Here is a 19,674-nt window from a genome sequence, read left to right on the forward strand (position 1 = left end):
GTGGTGGCTACTGCCCTCCCCATGAGGACTCGGCAGGGCTGGAGGCCCAGCCCTTCCCCATGCCAGGCGCCCCTCTGTGCAGCACCTGCAGAGCAAAGCAATCACTCTTGCCCACCTGCCCCAGAGGTGGGCTTAGCCTTTTCCAGGTTAAGCAAGAAAAAAAGTATGAAAAAGGATTTGTGGAAGTGTATAAGCATCTAAATAAATGAGAGATTATAAAATGATTATTCACCAAGAAAATAATACTGCATGGTTGAGAGCATGCATTTGGTGTCAGACAGCCGGTCATGGCCTGGGTTCAGCTGCCTTGTCCAGATATGGAGGACACTTTATTATCGTGGGGTTCTAGTGAGGCAGTAAATAAAACTCCTGGACCAGGAAGTATGGAAGGAGGGAAGTAGGCTCAGAACCTGGAGACTGGCCCCTTCCTGGGGGTGGGGCCTGTTTTTCTTTCTCCTCTTTGTGCTCTTTCTCATTTGCCCTGTCCCATGCCTGTGCCAGGCTCTAGGCACACGAGGTGGAACAGGCCACAGACCTGCAGGGGAAACACAGAGAAGGGCTTCCCGAGATTGAGATGATGCTGGTTGTAGAGCAGAGGACGCCCAGGCTCAAAGGACACAGCGTATGCGGCGGTGCATTTGGGGAGTGCTTAGTGCAGAGGGGTGCAGAGCACATGTAAGCCTCATTGCACAGTCTGGACTTCATTTCACTGGCCACAGGCAGTGGCCTTCAAGCCCAGGAGTGACATGTCCTTAGACCAGCCCAGCGGCTGGGAGAATAATGAGTGGGTCCAGAAGGCCTGGGTGGGCTGTTGCCATGGGCTGTGTAGGGGGACAAAGACAGGGCCTGGGGAGGATTCTCAAAGCCTCAGTTTCCCCATTTGGGGTTGTTGAGAGGGTGAGTGATGGTGAGTATGAAAGGGCTCAACAATCTCATGACTGCTCATGTCCTGCCTCATCGTCTCCACCAAGACACTTGGTTGGGGAAGAGAAGAAACTGCATAAGGTACATGACAAACATCCATTAAATACTGACCCAACTGTCATGAGCCAGAAGTGAGGACAAGGACAACCACAGGGTCATTTAAAAGAGCTGATGTGCACAGAGCCCTTTCTGTGTGCCAGTCCTAAATGCTCCACAACGATTCTCTGCACAGGTCCCGACAGCCCTGCAGCCCTGCAGCCCTACTGTGATACCAGGACCACGGTACCAAGAACCCACCCTCCATGCACAGTCTGACCCTCACACTGTCAGCTCCAGAGGAGCATCCCACATGTTCCCCGCCTGTCTATGGGACTGGTCAGGGCAGGGGATGCTCGTCCTATTGCCAAGCTCATCCCACATGGGCCCCAGCGGCCTTGGGCCCCAGCTTCCTCACCCACCCGTGGCCATAAGGACCACACACCTGCTCTGTCCTCCCGTGACATGGAATGGAGCGGGGCTGGGTTAGAGGGGCCAGACCCTGGCTGTACTGTCTAACCCTGCTGCAGCCAACCCACCCACCTTTGCACAAATAGTAGGAGCCCACAAAGCTGGTCTTGGTGGGCCGGGGCCGGATCCGCTTCCAGGTCTGGTCCTCGGAGCTCCGGAGCCGGCCAAGTAGGACGTCCCGCTTGCACTTGTGCTCAAGACCCTCACGGTAGGTGTAGTCGCCAGCCCTGGGCCCTATGGGTAAGGTGGACAGGGGCATTGATTCTGGAAGCAGAACTGATGGGTGACGGCTAGCAGCCCCAAGCAGTGGGTAGGAATCGGCCCCCGTCTGAAAACCTACCTCCCCCTGCCGAGGCCTCCTGGCAGCTCCCTTCCCTGCTAAGCGCTCCCTGGAGACAGTAGGCCTGAGCCAGCCAGGGGCATCTCTCCAAAGACCCCTTCCTCAGCATCACCTGCCGCATTCTGCCACCACCCTGACTCTAGCCAAGGCTGACCATTCAGTGTCTTTGGAGAGAATGTGAAGACAATGCCAGCAGGGAGCAGGCCCGACAAGTGTTTGTCCCTTTTCCTTCCAGTCCTGGAGGGCGTTCTGTTCTCCTACGCTTACCATCAACTGCTATGTTAGGATTCTTTTATTCTGGGACCCCATGCTCCTGAGACTGCCAACTCCCTGGGGTAGAGCCGACAGGTGTAACATTACCTGTCTTGGGGTAGCAGAGCTGGCAGGCCTGCTTGAACTCGTGGGTGGCAGCCAAGGGGTTCTTGATGAGCAAGGCGGTGTTGGGCATAGAGGGCTCTGGCTGTGACAGGAGAAGGTTCGCCATTATGGGCACTGGATGGCAGCTGGGACCACTGGGGGTGCTTGCTCTGTGAACACCCCATCCTACCCAAGAGCAGAGCCGTAGCCAAGGTCCCTCCCACTCCCCACCTTCCCAGCTAGGGAGCGTCTTATAATGTGGTCCAAGAGCCTAGAATATCGGAACCAGACCAGCCTTGGGAAGTCCCTAGACTAGTAGGGGCACATAGGTCACTGTGATCCTGGTCCAGAACCTTTTCTTAAACACAAGTTCAATGTGAAAGCAGAGAAATGGGAATGGCCCTGAGAGGAGCCTAGATATGTACCCTCCTTCAAACCCCTAAGACATCAGCAGACCTAGGTGACAGCAGACACATTAGGTGACTTCCCCAGGGCCATGCAGCTGGTGTCTAGGCCAAGGTCAGCGTGTAGGGCGCCTAATTCCTCATCATAAGCTCACTTAAACTCAGAATCTGAGTTTGAAAATCAAGGATGTTACTAACCCTGGAAAGTCCCTTAACTCTTTGAGCCCTGATGCACTCTCCCGCCAGAAAGGGGCAGGGTGCTGGCCCAGCACACAGCTTGGTGAGGAAGGGCAAAAAAGAAACCATCTCTGGCCTGTCCACTGAAGGTGCCCTGCTTGGGGGGTGGAGGGAGGATACAGAGCCTCACTTCATGCAACAGGCTCATGTCCCAACTCCGGGGTCCAAACCACCTTCCTTCCACCAGCAGGAGGGAATGAGGGCCCTGGCCATGGAGCCCCACCTATGTTACTCACCGAGGGGGCTGGTTTCTGAGTACCACTTGAGGGACGGTGGTCCTGTGAGTTGTTCTCCTCTGAGCAGGGAGAAGACACAGAGGGTCAGCTGCCCGGGCTCTAAGGCCAGAAGGGGGCCTAGGACTTCCCTGGATATGATTCTAAATCAGAGAAGCCCCCAGGTTGCATCCTCTCCTACCTAGGCTGATCCCCTGACTCTGTCCCTTTCTTTTTTTTTTTGAGACAGAGTCTCACTATGTCTCCCTCAGTAGAGTGCTGTGACATCACAGCTCACAGCAACCTCAAACTCTTGGGCTTAAGTGATTCTCTTGCCTCAGTCTCCCTTGTAGCTGGGACTATAGGTGCCCACCACAATGCCCAGCTACTTTGTTGTTGTTGTTGTTTATTTGTTTAGCAGGCTCGGGCTGGGTTCAAACCCATCAGCCCCGGTGCATGTATCTGGCGCCCTAACCACTGAGCTACAGGTGCCGAACCCCCACCCCCTTTTTTGTTTTGTTTTGAGACAGAGTTTCACTTTGTTGCCCTTGGTAGAGTGTCATGGCATCACAGCTCACAGCAACCTCAAACTCTTGGGCTCAAGTGATTCTTTTGTCTCAGCCTCCCAAGTAGCTGGGACTACAGGCGCCTGCCACAACACCCAGCTAATTTTTAGAGATGGGGTCTTGCATCTTGCACTTACTCAGGCTGGTCTTGAACCTGTGAGCTCAGGCAGTCCACATGCCTTGGCCTCGCAGAATGCTGAGATTACATGTGTGAGCCACTCTGTCTCCTTTTCTTCACCCCCACAGCTATTGCCCTGGAGCAGAGAGGCCTCCCAGCCTGAACATGTCCACCCCTTGCTTACACCTTTTAAAGCTGCCCACTGGCCCTAGGCAAGTTTCCTTAGCTTGGCTCATAGGTCCTCTGAGACCAAGGTGACCTGGCCAGTTGCTCTGGTCACCACTGGCCCCTACACACGCCAGTCTTGTGCTGCTGCTCCTGCTCCCTGGCAGATGAACTTCTTCAAGACCTTGTGTAGCCATTACCTCCTCTAGGAGGTCTCCCCCGGTCCTGAAGCTGAGTGATTCCCCACCCTCGTGTCGTTACCACCCTGAGAATCCCTCTCGATCTTTTCCATGGTTACTGCCCTGGACTATGTCTGACCATGGAAGACCAGTCACACCAGGTTCAGAAGAATATGTTTCCTCTTTGGGTCCCTGGCACCCAGCCCAGAGTGGTTCTCAAGGAGCCCATGGCCTTGCATCACAGCTCCCTGGGATCCCACCAGCCCAGTGGGCCAGGGTGCTGGAAGGCTGGGTAGACAGCACCAGACTGGGAGTCTGGAGAGCAGAACTGTCTGCTCTGTTCTGTGTGACCCTGAACAAGACCCCCAGCCCAGGCCTCAGCTCTGTACCGTGCCACAGAGACTCAGCAACCCATAGATATGGCCCTGGATCACTAAGGTGTGATAGGACCTGGGCTTTCAAAATGTGGAGCTGTAGTGCCAACTCCACTCTTCAGAGACCAGCGATGTACCAGCACTTTATAAACTGACATGGGGGTCCGGGGTGAATATGTCTCCCAGGCCTCACCTATAAAGGAGTCGGACTTGTCCAGGGAGCCTCGGGCTGACCCGAAGCTGTCAAGGGCATCGAGCCGGGTCTCTGAGTATGGCAGCAGGTCCAGGGGGTCCAGCGTGGGGCCTGGGGGATCGAGGGCATCCAGCACCGAGGCAGCCAGCTTCTTGGAGGGGTCCATGACAAGGCCAAAGGAGGCTGGGGGCAGTGGGCTGGAGACAGGGATGGAGCCACCCACCACCGGTGGCAGCAGCGGGGTCCCGCCGGGAAACACAGGTATCAGCTGGGGGAGCTCACTAGGCATGCCACTGCCAGGCAGGCCACCCTGGACCAGAGACTGTGGGGGAGGGGTAGAGGTAGGGGTCAGCAGAGAGCACAACCACCCAGGCATTCAAGGAAGCTAGCCAACCTGCCCCACTCTGCACACAGCCTCAACCTGCCACCTGCGGGTAGCCAGGGCTCATCACAGTCCCCTTCTGGGTATACATTCTGTGGCTATACTTCTATCCCAAGCAAGTCCCTCCTGAGGTCTCAGTTTCCCTGGATGTAACACATGGACAGGGATCTTCTCTTTACCCCTTGTGGAACACTGGGGGCCAGATGAGAGAGGGGCTCAGGGGAGGAGCAGGAGGGCAGCATGTCTCACCAGAGAGTCCAGGAGGCTGTCCAGCTCAGGACCAAAGACATCCCCATCTGAGAAGTCATCCAGGTTCTCGGTGCTAGGGGGGGCCCTGCAGCTGCTGTCCAGGGGGGCCAGCAGGTCCAGAACGTGAGGGAACAGGGGCATCATGGGGGTGGAGGGGAGGAGGGCTGGGGAGCCTCGCAGGTCCACGTAGCAGTCTGTAGATGGGAATGGGAGTGGAAGAGGTGTCCAGGCTGAGGTATGGACCCAACACCTTCCCTTCTTTCCCTAGCCCCTGCCAGGGGCCCTGCCTGCCCCATCAGCCTGCCCACACTGGCAGAGGCTCAGCAGTTGTCAGAGAAGGCAGCAGCCCTGAGCAGGACACAGTCCTTCTGTTCCACGGCATCAGCCTGGGGCCTGGGCCCAGCACCTGAGTGTCTGCCTTCACTACCTCCCCTCCCTGCGGTAAGCAGTACCCTCTCCAAAGGATACTCTTAGAATGTAACCCCTCCCAGAGGCCACTGAGGAAGAAAAGGAAAAAGGGGGACTTTGATGATGGGGATTCCTGGGGGTGGGGAGGGCAGGCCTGGAGTGACGGTCACAGGACCATGGTCACCCACTGTAGGGCACACCCATCCTGGCCAGGCTAGAGATGCTCTCCCTTCCCTGAGAAGGAGTCTGTGGTCCTCATCCCCCTGCTTCCTCTCACTCAGAAGTCCCCAGGGTAGGGGGACCCTCAGGAGCCCCTGCCTTACAGGGTCAGGATGGGCAGCGGCTTGACTTGCCTTGGAGATGAGTGACAGAGCCCTCCCCTGGGTCCCCCAACCCCGGCCCCTCACATCAAGGGCATTACCTGTTTCGATGTCATCTATGGACCCCAATCCATTGGAAGTTCCCTGTGTGGGGAAGAACACGCAGGTCAGGCGGGGCACTGAGGTGGGGTCCACTCTGCTTGGGCTTCTCACAGCCCTCCATGACCAGCCCTGACCTCAAGGCCAGATGTGGTACCATCTGTGGTTCACTGGCAGCAGACTGAGCAGGGCATCACAGGTGTGGCCCTGGCAGAGCAAGGCATTCTGCTCATATTTGCTGTGAGCCTTTGGCTGTAGTTGTTCAGTCACTCAACAAACATCTTTTGAATATCTGTGAACATTTGCACACTGCTGTGTTCCCAATACCCTGATGATGGACATAAGGAAGCACTCCATAAATATCTTCTGAATGAATGGAATCAATGCTGGCCCCCTTCAATGTCTCCCCCCTCTCATGATGAAGACCGAGCTTCCCACCAGGGACCTAGCGGTCTGGCTTCCAGGCACTATTCCTGCCTGCCCTCCTCTTGGCTCCTCCCACACGCTGACCTCCCAGCCTCAGGGCCTTTGCACGTACTTCCCTCTGTCTGTTCCCTCTGTTCCATGGGCACACCTGCCTCTGCCTAACTCCTCAACCTTACAGTCTCAGCTTACCTGTCACTGGTGCCTTGTCTAAATCAGGCCTCCCAGTTCCAGCAGCCCACGGCTCCCAACACTCTGCCTTCATAGCTCTCATAGTTTGTAATCAGAAATCACCAGACTAATGTCCACCCAACCTGAACTGGGAGCTCTTTGAACGTAGGACTTGCTTTGTTCATCATATACCCAACCCCACGTTCCATGCTGGCATGTACTGGGTAAACTCAGACAAGGCACCTAACTTCTCCACTCCTCAGCTTTCCCTTTGCAATGGGGGGGGGGAAGGGGGTTGTAAATAGCACCTCCCATAAAAGGCTGCTATGTAATTGAAATTCAGTCACTTAATATTTTTTTGTGAGCCCCGAGTGTCAGGCCTAATAATTTTTGGTTACAAGCCACGAGTGATAGAAAGGCGGATCGATCCCCATCCTCGTCAGGCTGGGCAGTCCCTGGGGGTAAAGATGCAGCTGTCTCAGGCCCAGGGCCCAGAAAGTATTTTGTAGGATCCTTGTTGAGTGACTGAATGGAAATGCCATAAAGCTCTGGAGGAAGGGAAACCTGCTGCTGCTTCACCACGTGCATCGGCCCAGTCTCTTCACCACTCTGTGCCTCAGTTTCCCCTTATACACAACAATGTGGCAAGACATCAGGCTCTGTCAGTGATCTTACAGCCTTCCTGCACTTTCCGAAAAGCCTCAATGTCCAGCCAAGCAGTTCCTGTGTGGTGGGAGGGTGGCGCTAGGCCCTGCCACCCCCCCCCAGGATGAGCCAGGCCTGCCTGGATTACCCAAAGGTCTTGGCCCTGGGGGTGGAGAGCCTTAACCTCAAGATAGCCCTGCAGCCCTCAGGATTGCCTACTACATCTCCCTCAGGGTCCACACTTCTCAGGTTATAAAGTACTTTCCTCCCTTGCCCTGGCTGAGGGATAGACCACCCCTGTTTCCTGGATTTGGAAGCTGAGGTTTGAGATGAGGAACCCATCCGAGGCCACAGCCAGCACAGGGTCCAGCAGGCTCTTCCCTGTCGAAAAAAGTGAAAAGTGAAGAGACAGAGAAAAGGCAGGGTAGGGAAGAAGGAAGACACTTGAGGCCCAGGCCTGAACCAGCAGAAAGGCTGGTGAGAAAGAAGGATGACAGCAGGAAGTGGGTGGAGGATGGGGACCCGAGCCCCCAGGGATTGTCCTGGTGAGGGGCTGACTGCCAACACTGGCCACGTGGCACAGGAGGCACCTCTGGGCACTGTGTGTCCCTCATGGTTCTTCATGTGCTGCTCTCATGAGCCTGGACCAGGCTGCCAGTCACCCTGTCCCTCCAGGGTACACTCCTGGCTCACACCAATGGGGACAAGGACAGCATGACATAGCCCAGTCCTGACAGTGGCGAATGCCTCCAGACTTGCTGCCTGAGGTCATTTATACCCCAGAGAGTGAATCCCAAGCTCCCAGGATGGTGGGATGAGCTAAGACAGTTTGGTACAGGAGGATGGGGAGGGAGCTTGTGGCCAGAGCACCCAACCTACCTGATCTGTCACGCCAGCCACGGTGCCATTACTGAGCAGAGAAAATGTTTCCAATTCCTGTCAGAGAATGGTAGGAAGAGAGAAAGATACTGAAAAGATGCTTGGGGTTCCACCAGCCAGGGCAGCAGAGAGTGGCTGGGATTTGTGGTACCCTCCAAGGGACTCCCTTGCTATCTCTCTGGTCAGATTCCAGTGTTCTCCAACTAGACCAGGCTAGTTGGGTCTCCACATACATGCTCCCCTGCCTGTCAGGGACACACTGCCCACCTCTCATTTCACAGCTCCCAGGAGCCCTCTGAGGTGGGCACGATCCAGATGGGGAGACCAAGGTGCAGAGATGAACTACTTTGCTCAAGGACATGGCGGAGACTCTAGAGCCAGATGCTTCCCTGGCACACGGCTTCTTGGCACACGGTGGGTGGCAAATGAATAGATGTGGATCTGAACTAGTCAAATTTGCACCATACGGGGGTTATTTGAAAAGATAAGGCTGAAGGATGCCAGTGTCAACTCAGGCCACCTCTGAGGTAATTAAAGTCAGCCAGGGCAGGGGAGGGAGCAGTTTTTAGCAGCTGGTATCTAAGGAGAACTAGAAGCCTTGGCTGTTCTTTCCTTTCCCAAAAGGTCTGGTAGTCATTCCACGGCTTCCAGCCAACAAAGAGGGAAGATCGCCTGCTGCTCACCCCTCTGGCCGAAGCAGGCCCTGGCCACCCTCACCCACCTTCCTGAATCCCTTCCTTCAGTTTTCTCCATCCCCACCCCATGCATCCCAGGGCCTGGAGCCCACCTACCTGGGGCCTCTTATATGCCTTGCGAACTCGCAGCCCGAGCTTCTGGGCCAGCTCCTGACCAAGCTGAGTTACACTCTCATCCTGGAAAAGGTAAGACAGAGGGCATGGGTCAGTCTGCCCCGGCTCCCAAAGCTATGCTCCTGCTCCGCTGTCACCCCACGTAACAGATGAGATGACCCTGGCTTGCCCAAGTCACACAGCTAGTGAGCGGGGTGACTAGGACCATGACCTCATGCTTTTGTTTTTCCTTTAATTTCGGGGACAGAAAGGAATAATTTTGTTTTTATTCCTATAAATAGGACTTTTTTTAAATTTTGTTTTATTCGTATAGACTGTTTAATCTAGTCTTCCTATAAACTTCAGCAAGTGACAGTGCCCCTGTAGAAGGGAAAGGTATTACAGAGAGACAAGTGCTCCCTGCACCTCCCCTCCCTCAGGCTCCTTCCCAGAGGGAATCGCGCTGTGTTGGGCTTGCAGATCTTTCTAGGAATACACGTGGGCAGGCCTGTAAAGAATGCTGTTTGGTTTTGTAGGAATCCTCTTTTTTTCTTTTTTATATATTGTTGGGGATTCATTGAGGGTACAAGAAACTAGGTTATATTGATTGCATTTGTTAGGTAAAGTCCCTTTTATAATCCAGTCTTGCCCCCCAAAGGTATGACACACACCAAGACCCCACCTCCACCCTCCTCTTTTTTTTTAACATAGAGAATCATATTATACCTATATTTCTACAACCTGGTTCCATCACTGAGCAACGCCTTGGAACTCTTGGCCAATGAGGAACACTGGAACTCTAAGATCACACCTGGAACTCTGAGACCCAAAGGAGCAAGGGAGTGTAAAGTTTGAACCATGTCTGACCACAGTGAGTGGTCACGGAACAGTCCCTGTCCTTTCTTCCCCTCTCTGCACCTGCATCACCGAATGTGCACTGCATGCCAGGCAGGAGCTGGGGCAGACAGGGCCAGGCCTCTTGGAGATCAATCAGTAAACCCAGAAATAGGAAACTGCAGAGGATGAGTCCAGGCGCAGAGGGTAAGAGGAGACTGTGACATCCTGTGTATCTCCCTACTTCACTGCCAATCCCTGAAGAGCAGGCCTGGCTGGGTCTCATCATCTTTGTTCCCCAGGATCCAGCATGGAGCGTGGGCTTGGTCAGTATTTGCCCAACAGAGACCAGAAGAAGTGGGGATTCCCTAATGTGGACTCCTCAGTTTGGATACTGTCTCCATGCTGTTTACTAGCCCCCAGTGGGTCCCAGCTTCCTTTCCTGTGGTGGAGACAAAAGCTCCTCTGTCTCCTTATGAATGAGCACCCCAGTGAGACCTGGGTGTAGGATGCTATGGACACTGTAAAGTGCACTATGGGTCAGGACTATTGTCATGAAGAAAGGTTCTTTTTTGTTGTTGTTGTTGCAGTTTGGCCGGGGCCGGGTTTGAATCCGCCACTCTCGGTATATGGGGCTGGCGCCCTACTCACTGAGCCACAGGCACTGCCCAAGAAGAAAGGTGATTTTTTTTTTTTTTTTTTTGTAGAGACAGAGTCTCACTGTACCTCCCTCGGGTAGAGTGCCATGAGGTCACACGGCTCACAGCAACCTCTAACTCTTCGGCTTACGCGATTCTCTTGCCTTAGCCTCCCAAGCAGCTGGGACTACAGGCGCCCGCCACCACACCCGGCTATTTTTTTGTTGTTGTTGCAGTTTGGCTGGGACTGGGTTTGAACCTGCCACCCTCGGCATATGGGGCCGGCGCCCTACTCAATGAGGCACAGGCGCCGCCCAAGAAGAAAGGTTCTTAATCGTGAACTCAACTCTACTCTGCCCCCCCCAAATCCTTCTTGCCTTGTCCTGCCCTACTCAAGCCCCACCTCTGCCAGGGAGCTTTCAAGCATCGACAACTCCTGTCTTCTCGGCCCTTCCTGGGCAGCATGTAGGCCCCTCCAAGCCTTTCACACCTTTATCTCCGGGATAACGCAGGAAGGGTGTTTTATAGATGCAGAGCTGATGTGCAGAGATGGAAAGTACTTTGTCCAAAGTCATGCTGGGGGTCAGAGTGGAGCCAGGCCTAGTCCCCAGAGCTGTTTTAACTCATCTCCAGTGGGCTGTGGGACCCTGAAGGCCCAGATCTGGGCACCATGTGGGCATGCAGTAAATACCTGCTACGTGGAAAGTAAATGGGGGGATGTGTCCAGCTGTTAGCAGGCCAGCCCACCTCACAGGCTCTCTTCCCTACCCAGTGACAGTCCCGACACCAGGACCCCAGCACAGAGGGCACCTGTTAATCCTCATGACAACCATACGCTCTCAGAATGTGCATGGAGGCTAATTTTACACCAACTCTAGAATCATGCTGCCTGGGATCACGTCTTAGCTCTGCCATCTCCTGGCTATTGTGATCTTGGGCAAGTCCCCCTCTCTTCACGCCTCTGTCTCCTCATCCTTGTAACAGGAGTAATAACAGTATCCACCTCGTAGGGTTGGTAAAAGGACTGAGTTACTGTGTTTTAGCTGTGCCCAGAATACTATCCAAGCTCAGAGAATGTCAGCAGGCGTTAACATCAAGATCTGCAACTCCACATCACAGAGGATGACACTGGGGCTCAAAAAGATGTGGCAGTGCGGCCCCAGTGAGGGCCAGAGCAGGGGGTTTGGGGCATGCTGAGCCCAGCCCTGGCATGGCGGGGAACCGCACTCACATGGGGCAGAGCGAGGGAGCAGCGGCTGCTGCACTCGTAGGCCTCCTTGTGACGCCCCAGCTCGTTGAGGGCGCGTGCCTTGCGGAACAGTGCTCGGATGCTCTCACCGTCCAGGCCCAGTGCCTTCTCGCTGTCCTCTAGCGCCTTCTCATACAGGCCCTGCCGGAGAGGACCAGGCAGCAATTGGTCAGCACCTGTTACCCTCCAGACCTCCTGCTCCCTCCTAGGCCAGAACATCAGCTTCCCTTTCGGACTGCCACCTGAGGCCTAAGAGGGGGCCCAAGTGCTCCAGGAGAGAAGGGGGAAGCACTTTGGCCTTCTGACCCTGATCAAGGGCATCTGTGTGTCCAGCGGGCAGGGCTGCAGTGGGCACTGGCAGGACACCAGGGGGAGAGACCTGCAGGGTCTACCACAATGAGCCTGGTCACTCAAAAATATGTTTCCAATGCCAGGAAGGCTATGTTAACCAGTGGGATGAAAATGTGTCAAACAGTCTATAAACCAGTGTATGGTGCCCCATGATCATATTAATGTGCACAGCTATGATTTAATTAAAAAAAAAAACACAAAAAAAACATCTGTTTCCAGAACATTAAGGACTGAGAGTAACAATGTCACCTCTGAGAAATGAAACCATGATGGCAGCTCTATGCATACAACGAAATGTGAAGGACTAAACCCTCAGGCACACCGGACTGCAGAGGTATTATGGGGCCCTCAGTATGTACCCGAGTCTTCAGGGAGCAGGACCCCAGGAAGAGAAGGAGGCTGGAGCTCTAAGGAGGTGAGGAGGGGGGAGGGAGGGAATGGAAATCAGAGAGAATGAGGAAGCTGAGGGTGTGGTATGGATCAGGAGGCCAGGAGGGAGAAGCAGCAGCTGGACTCCCACCAGTGCCCAGGGTCTCCCAAGATGCTAACTTGATTCATCTGCAGTAGGGCCAGGACACCAGTACTTTTAAAAGCTCCCCAGGTGGGCGGCGCCTGTGGCTCAGTCGGTAAGGCGCCGGCCCCATATACCAAGGGCAGCGGGTTCAAACCCGGCCCCGGCTGAACTGCAAACCAAAAAATAGCTGGGCATTGTGGCAGGTGCCTGTAGTGCCAGCTACTCGGGAGGCTGAGGCAAGAATCACTTAAGCCCAGGAGTTGGCGGTTGCTGTGAGCTGTGTGATGCCATGGCACTCTACCGAGGGCCATAAAGTGAGACTCTGTCTCTACAAAAAAAAAAAAATAGCTCTTCAGGTAGCTGGGTGAGGTAGCTCATGCCTATAATCCTAGCACTCTGGGAGGCTGAGGTGGGTGGATCTCCTGAGCTCAGGAGTTCCAGACCAGCCTGAGTAAAGCAAGACCTCATCTCTACTAAAAATACAAAAAGTAGCCAGGTGCTGTGGTGAGTGTCTGTAGTCCCAGCTTCTCAGGAGGCTGAGGATCCCTCAAACTCAGGAGTTTGAGGCTGCCGTAAGCTATGATGCCATGGCACGCTACCCAGGGCACCTGAGTGAGACTCTGTCTCAAAATAAACTAAAATAAATAAGGCCAGGTATGGTAGTTCATGCCTGTAATCCTTGCACTCTGGGAGACCAAGGAGGGTGGATTGCTTTAGCTCAATAGTTCAAGACCAGTCTGAGCAAGAGCAAGACCCCGTCTCTAAAAATAGAAAAACTAGCCGGGCATTGTGGTGAGCACCTGTAGTCCCAGCTACTTGGGAGGCTAAGACAAGAGAATCGCTCAAACCCAGGAGTCTGAGGTTGCTATGAGCTATGACACCATGGCACTTTACCCAGGACAACAGAGTGAGACTATGTATCAATCAATCAATATAAAAGCTTTCCAGGTGAGTCTGCTGTGCAGCCGGGACAGACAGTTACAGACAAGAGGAGAAGGCGGCTAGGCCTGGGCCTGCAGATTCACCAGGGCACGGGCCTGGCCTGGCCGGACAGCCAGGGGGCCGTGGGGACTGGGGGAGGGGTGGAGAAGAGGAGAGGCCAGGCTCACCATGGTGAAGTAGCAGGCAGCCCTGTTGACGTGAAGCTTGCACAGCAGCTCCCGGGGCAGGGCCACCTGGTCAGAGGCAGCATAGTCAGCCACGTTCAGCCCCTCCACATACTGCACCAGGGCCTGCTTGTAGTCCTTCTCCCGGAACAGATCATTGCCCTCAGCAAGTAGATTCTGCACCAGCTTGAGCAGAAAGGCCTGTCGGGGGCAGGTGAGGGGGACTCAGAGCTTCCTCCCTACCCAGCCCCAGAGCTGGCCGCTCTGTCCTTGACCTTCGCCCAGCCTGGCAGCTGACACTCACCTCATATTCTTCTTGCTTTAGGGGAAGTGTTGACCTAGAAGGAAAAAGGACACAAAGTCTAGGTAAGCCCAAGGGTCCCAGCTTCACAGAGGCCCCAGGAGGCAGAGTTGCAGGCCAGAGGTCATTCAAGGAGTGGGCTCCTCCAGTCAGACCTCACCTCATAGGTTGGGTGAGAGGACAGAGGTTTCCCCCTACATTATCACCACGCAGGCCTTCTGTTTCTGATAGAAGAATCTGCATTTTCTCAAAGGACTGACAGCCAGGCTCTTGCAGGGCACAGATGCTGAGGAAGAGCAGACCAGCCCCAGACCCAGCACTCTCCCCCAAGGACATCCCAAGTCCCTTCTCAGTCCGTGAGGGAGAAAGGGGAGGAGCCCTGGTTGGGCCTAGGAGGAAGCTTAACGCCAGGCACAGGGGCTCTGGTAGCAGTAACTCTGGGAATGGGGCAGCAGGGAAAGGCAGGGAGCACAAGCGTCAAGGAACACTTCCCATGTAGGCTGGGCCTTGGGAATGGCCACGCCTTCTCCAAATCAGACCTGCACCTGCAGCCGGTGGCGGTGAGGCACCTGGGGTTCACTTCAGGCCCCCTAAGCTTGGGAGTCTCTGCCCTTCTCTTGTCCACTCTCACATGCCCCAGCCAACACCAGCTATGCCTCAAACCTGTTAAACCCGCATGCCAGACTCAGAAAATTAAGTGGTGTCCGTGGCACCCTCGCCCATGGCAAAATAACACCAGCTTAGTGTGAAAGACAGTGTCATCCCGGGGAGGACTAAAGCACATCTGTTGGGCTAAATGGCCAAGCAGGAAGGGCAAGTAAGGTTGATCTCCTGGTCCCGCACTTCACAGAGGAGAATGCAGACACTCAGAGTTGGGCAGTGACTTGCCCAAGGTCAGCAGCAGAAGCAGGGCCAGAGTGCAGGGCTGGGCTCTTTCCATTGCTGGAAACATTACCATCACCTGGGCAAGAAGGAGGAGCCTACGCCTGTGAGTGACGAGTGGGGAAGATGCTGGAGGTTGCATGTGTGTGTGTGAGGTGGGCCCAGGTGTGACACTGGCCTTGCCGTCCCACCATCACAGCCAGGCCTGGCCGCCCTTCCCCATGCCATTGCAGGTGGCTGTTCCCTGTGCTGTCCCAGCTCCAGGCCCCATCACCACCCTCTTTGCTCCAGCCTCTGCTCTTCCAGCATCAGCTTCCCCTTCAGCAGGTCACACTCCTGTGCTAGGACATCTCAGCCTGGTGTTGAAGGCCCTCTGCAACCCAGCGCCAACCCACCTGCCAGACTCACTGGCTCCCACATGGTCTGTGCCCAGCGGTCCTAACAGCCCGTGAAGCATGTGCGGATGCAGGGTAGGAGCAGTGGGGCAAAAATAGTGAGATTGATGCTAAAAGCAGCAAGTCCTACTGAGTCTCCTACAAAGCCCAAGGAGGCTGACAGCCGGGCTCCAGGAGGCTGCCCTGTGGCTGAACCTTCCAGAATAAACATTTTCCCCCAGCACCACAGTCCCCCATAACATTCACAATGACCCTGTGAGGGAAGTGGCATTATATCCCTCTCACCGGGAAGGAAGCCACCCAGGAAGTGGGAGAACGGGAATGGGGATCCACAGAGACAGTGATGGAGGTTGAAGACACAGAACTCCTCTTAGGAAAATCAGGAGTCTCAAGGTTCCTCTTGTTGGCCAGACTGGCCTCTGAGAAATCTGAGCAAAAAAATCAAACCCCTGCTCCCCAAAGTGGGAGAAGCCCCAGTTTCCCCCTGCCCATGAAGAGTGCTAAGCAGGGCCTGCTCTGGTGACCGGGTCTGAGGAGGACCCCCCGCTGGCACCAGGGCAGAGGGGGTTAGTGAACAGCCCAGGTCTGGGGTCCTGTAAGCCCTGGGGCCACATTCTAGGTCCCCCCAAATATCCCCAATCAAATTATCCCAGATTTGGACACCTTTAGGAAGTAGTTGGGGAATTGACTGTGTTGTGATATATAAACTCACTGGGTGACAGCAATGTGGATGGTGTGTGTGAAAATGGACCTGGTCTGTGGCAACTGTGGGTGAAAAAAGGCAGGAAAGGTTTTGTAGGCCTGGGTGAGAGAACAAAATTGGGGAGTACATGAGGGCGTGCAGAGGCAAATTCCAGTTTTAAGGGGAGCATATTTAAGAAAAAGTACACAAAATTATGAACATAGTATTACTATGCTGCCTGCCTTCCACGGCGAGGAAAGAGGCCCATGTAAGTATTGGCCATAAAACCTACATTTCATAGAGTCACAGTGAATATGCTTCTAAGGATCCACTTAAGAGAAATAAAAGAAAAATGTTAATAAAGATTATTTTGTATGATAAAGAAAAGAAAAACAAAACAGGGCATATGGGTGCTGGGGGATACATAATAGAAAGAGTGGAGGGTTTGGAGTCAGCCAGCACTGAGTAAGGATGCTGTCCTTCAATGCTGTGTGACCTTAAACATGTTGCTTAACTTCTCTGAGCCTCAGCTGTTCCATCTACAAAATGGAAATGAGGCCATCTACTTTACTGGGCTGTTGTGAAGATTAAAAAGACAATGAATGTGAAGGGTCCAGCGTGAGCCTGAGATAGTAAGTGTTCAGCAAGGCAGACTATTGATGTATTGGAAGATTCGGGCAGGCAGAGAGAGAACTGACAGGGATTGTGTGTGCACATGTGGTGGGAGAGCAATGGATGACCCATGCCTGTGGTGTTTACAGCCCAGCCACACGAGCCCCTCCCTGGCTCATCCCAGCTCCCCACAGCACACTTTGGAGCCTGAACAGGGGGTCTCAGCCCTGCCCACCCACCCCATGCTTACTGGATGAATTGTAGCCCCTTCTCAATGTCCGCCTTCCGTTTCTGCCTCTCCATTAGTCTCTGGGGAGAGAGCACAGGCCACTGGTCAGTCAGCAGGGAACAGGTTGCTGGCCGCCCCCACCCACTATGGGGGCCCACAGATGGGAGCGCTCACTCCCACTCTCTTCCCATTTCCCAGGGGAAGGGAGGCCCCTGAGGATGCTGTCTGTGTCAAGGCACTGTCCTCCATAGTCATGAGCCCCTGGACTCTTCAACCCACAAGCTGCACAGAGGCCACCTGCCCTTTCCCACACACAGCTTGGCCAGACACTGCATGGGGTGCCCTCAAGTTCAAGGCGAAAATCTTGTTTTTATCACCAAATTCAGTAGTGTGTGCTGCTGCCAGGGAAAAGAGACACAGAACACATGGAATGAGGGACAATGATTATACACGACAGGGAAGTGCCAGGCCCCCAGCCACACACTTTGTGTAAGGGTCTTGCTGACTTTTCCAACAGTGCCATGAGACAGGTATCATTTCAACTCCATTTTACCAAGAAGGACACTGAGGCACCTCGGGGCACCCCCAGCACAAGCCAGGATCCAATCCCCAAGATGTGTCTCCTTTCATGCCCACCAGCAGTCCCTCCGCGCATGCTGATGACCCCTGCGATGGCTGCCTGAGGGGGAGAGCCAAGAGAAGCAGATGGCCACAGTGTGCACAAGCCAGAATGTGAAGGCTGGCCCAGGGAAGGCCTCTGGACCTCAGGGCCATCTCAGCCTCTTCCCTCCCACCTGCTGCCTGGCCTGTCCTTGCCATTCCATCCATAGGATGCCACACTGGGCAGGGTTGGGGATGTCACAGGTGATCCTGACACAGCCGCTACCCTCAGGAGCTTTGTGTGCAGTAGACAGACCAGCCCTTGCATTTGGGAAGCCCAACACACACCTCCACTCGTCAGCCTGCCTTTCTGGGGCCCTGGGTCAGGGTTCTGAGCTCGGCACCCACACTTACTATATGACTTGGGGCCTCCGTCTCCTGAGAGGGAAAGTGGGGCTAAGGGCAGCTCCTGCCAAATTGGCTGTCCTGAGGTTCAGGAGATGCCTGTGCAGAGCCCTGGCCCAGATCAACAGTGCCTCTCTCTCCAGAAAGCTCTGGCAGTGTTCCTGGGGACAGATATGGCACCATGAGCCCTTAGTGATGGCCCTGGGCTGCTGCCCCTTGCCGAGCAGGCCTCCCAGTTGGTCTCTCTGCTCTCAGCTCACCTGTCTATGAAACAAGCCCTTCATCATCCTCATGTCACACTGTAGGCCCCCAGCCCAATGGTCACTGGTGCCCTCCTGGCCTTTGCTCTTGCTGTTCCTTCCACCCATGCAGCCGGCCCCTCTCTGTCCCTCAGCGTGGTGGCCCGACCCCTCTACCTGGTCTCTCTTTACCCCGTCAACTGAACCCATCATCCACTCCTTCATCCAGGCTTCACCAGCAGCCCGAGGACAGGGTCAATCTAGCAGGTGAGGTGAGGGCACACCCCAGCACTGACGGGGACGCTGCAGGAGGGGAGAAGGCACCCACAGCCTGAGCACCAGCCCCACCGGGCATAGCCACAGAACAGGGCACCAAGCCCTGCCATTTTGACCTGGGTCACCACCTAGCCTCTGTCCCGCCCCAGATGACCAGCCTCCTCACCATCCTCCAACCTCCTCAAGTTCAGTGTGGAACCTCTGCTGTGTAAAGCCTCTGATGACTCCTTACCTTTGGCTGATCAAAGGTTCCCCCACACCTAAACCAGTACTATTACCCTCTCATGCCCTGCTTGGCTCTGTGGTTCTATCAGAAAATCTCTGTGGTCAGAGAGACATGTTTCTTTCTTCTTTTTTCTTTCTTTCTTTTCTTTTCTTTTTTTTTTTTTTTTGAGACAGAATCTCACTATGTCACCCTCGGTAGAGTGCCGTGGTGTCACAGCTCACAGCAACCTCAAACTCTTGGGCTTAAGCAATTCTCTTGCCTCAGCCACCCAAGTAGCTGGGACTATAGGCGCCCGCCACAACGCCAGGCTATTTTTTTGGTGGCAGTTGTCATTGTTGTTTAGCCGGCCTGGGTCAGGTTCAAACCCGCCAGCTTCGGTGCATGTGCCCTGCGCTATAACCACTGTGCTATGGGTGCTAAGCCCATTTCTTTATTATTTTTTTTTTTAGACAGAATCTCGCTCTGTCACCCTGGGTTAGAGTGCCATAGTGTCACTGTAGCTCACAACAACCTCAAACTTTTAGACTTGAGCAATCCTCTTGCCTCAGCCTCCCTAGTAGCTGGGACTACAAGCATGTACAACACCCAGGTATTTTTTTTTTTCCCCTATTTCTTCCTACTCATCAGCTTGCCTTTCTGAGGCCTTTCTTTTTTTCTATTTTTTCTCTGCTCGTCAGCTTTCTTTCTGGGGCTGGTCTCAAACTCCTGAGCTCAAGTGATCCACCTGTCTCAGCCTCCCAGAGTGCTAGGATTACAGGCATGAACCACCATGCAACTGGCCAGAGAGAAGCATTTCTGCATCAGTCCTTCAGCGCGGGAGCTTGAGCAGACTTAACTATTTCCTGGAAAAGCAGTTCTTATGAAGTCTCAGTTCTATGCCAAGGAATAAGTGTTCCTTATACCATTTATTTACCTCTCGGATGTCCTCAGCTGATGAGCTGTGTGACTCTGAGCAAGTTACTCTACCTCTCTGAGTTACAGTCTCCTGCTTTGGAGGGACAAATAGTACTCACTGACAGGAATAACACAGGAGGGACTCATTTCAGGGTCTGGTACACATCATGTGCTTAACAAACAGGGGCTATCAGTAGATCAGAATTCCTATGCTGGACACTCAGTTTGACATTTGCTATATGCCCACTAGATGGGAAAGCTAGGGTTCTGACCCCCAGCCAGGCCTTACAACCTGGTCAGG

General features: G+C 54.3%; 1 protein-coding gene across 2 annotated transcripts in view; it reads right to left on the bottom strand.

Moving 5' to 3' along the window:
• Positions 1-19,674, bottom strand: part of ZC3H7B (zinc finger CCCH-type containing 7B) — a 55,804-nt gene that overhangs the window by 13,124 nt on the left and 23,006 nt on the right. For both annotated transcript variants that reach the window (XM_053582453.1, XM_053582452.1), the window contains exons 2-13: positions 16,755-16,813; positions 13,937-13,970; positions 13,636-13,833; positions 11,644-11,802; positions 8,944-9,024; positions 8,153-8,209; positions 6,037-6,079; positions 5,208-5,401; positions 4,577-4,898; positions 3,006-3,064; positions 2,132-2,231; positions 1,504-1,665 (exon numbers count right to left, since the gene is read on the bottom strand). In XM_053582453.1, the coding sequence (XP_053438428.1) occupies positions 1,504-1,665; positions 2,132-2,231; positions 3,006-3,064; positions 4,577-4,898; positions 5,208-5,401; positions 6,037-6,079; positions 8,153-8,209; positions 8,944-9,024; positions 11,644-11,802; positions 13,636-13,833; positions 13,937-13,970; positions 16,755-16,807 (1,462 nt within the window). In that variant the 5' untranslated portion in view covers positions 16,808-16,813. The remainder of the gene's footprint in view (positions 1-1,503; positions 1,666-2,131; positions 2,232-3,005; positions 3,065-4,576; positions 4,899-5,207; positions 5,402-6,036; positions 6,080-8,152; positions 8,210-8,943; positions 9,025-11,643; positions 11,803-13,635; positions 13,834-13,936; positions 13,971-16,754; positions 16,814-19,674) is intronic.

Source organism: Nycticebus coucang, chromosome 3 (genome assembly GCF_027406575.1).
Source record: "Nycticebus coucang isolate mNycCou1 chromosome 3, mNycCou1.pri, whole genome shotgun sequence".
Lineage (NCBI taxonomy): Eukaryota > Metazoa > Chordata > Mammalia > Primates > Lorisidae > Nycticebus > Nycticebus coucang.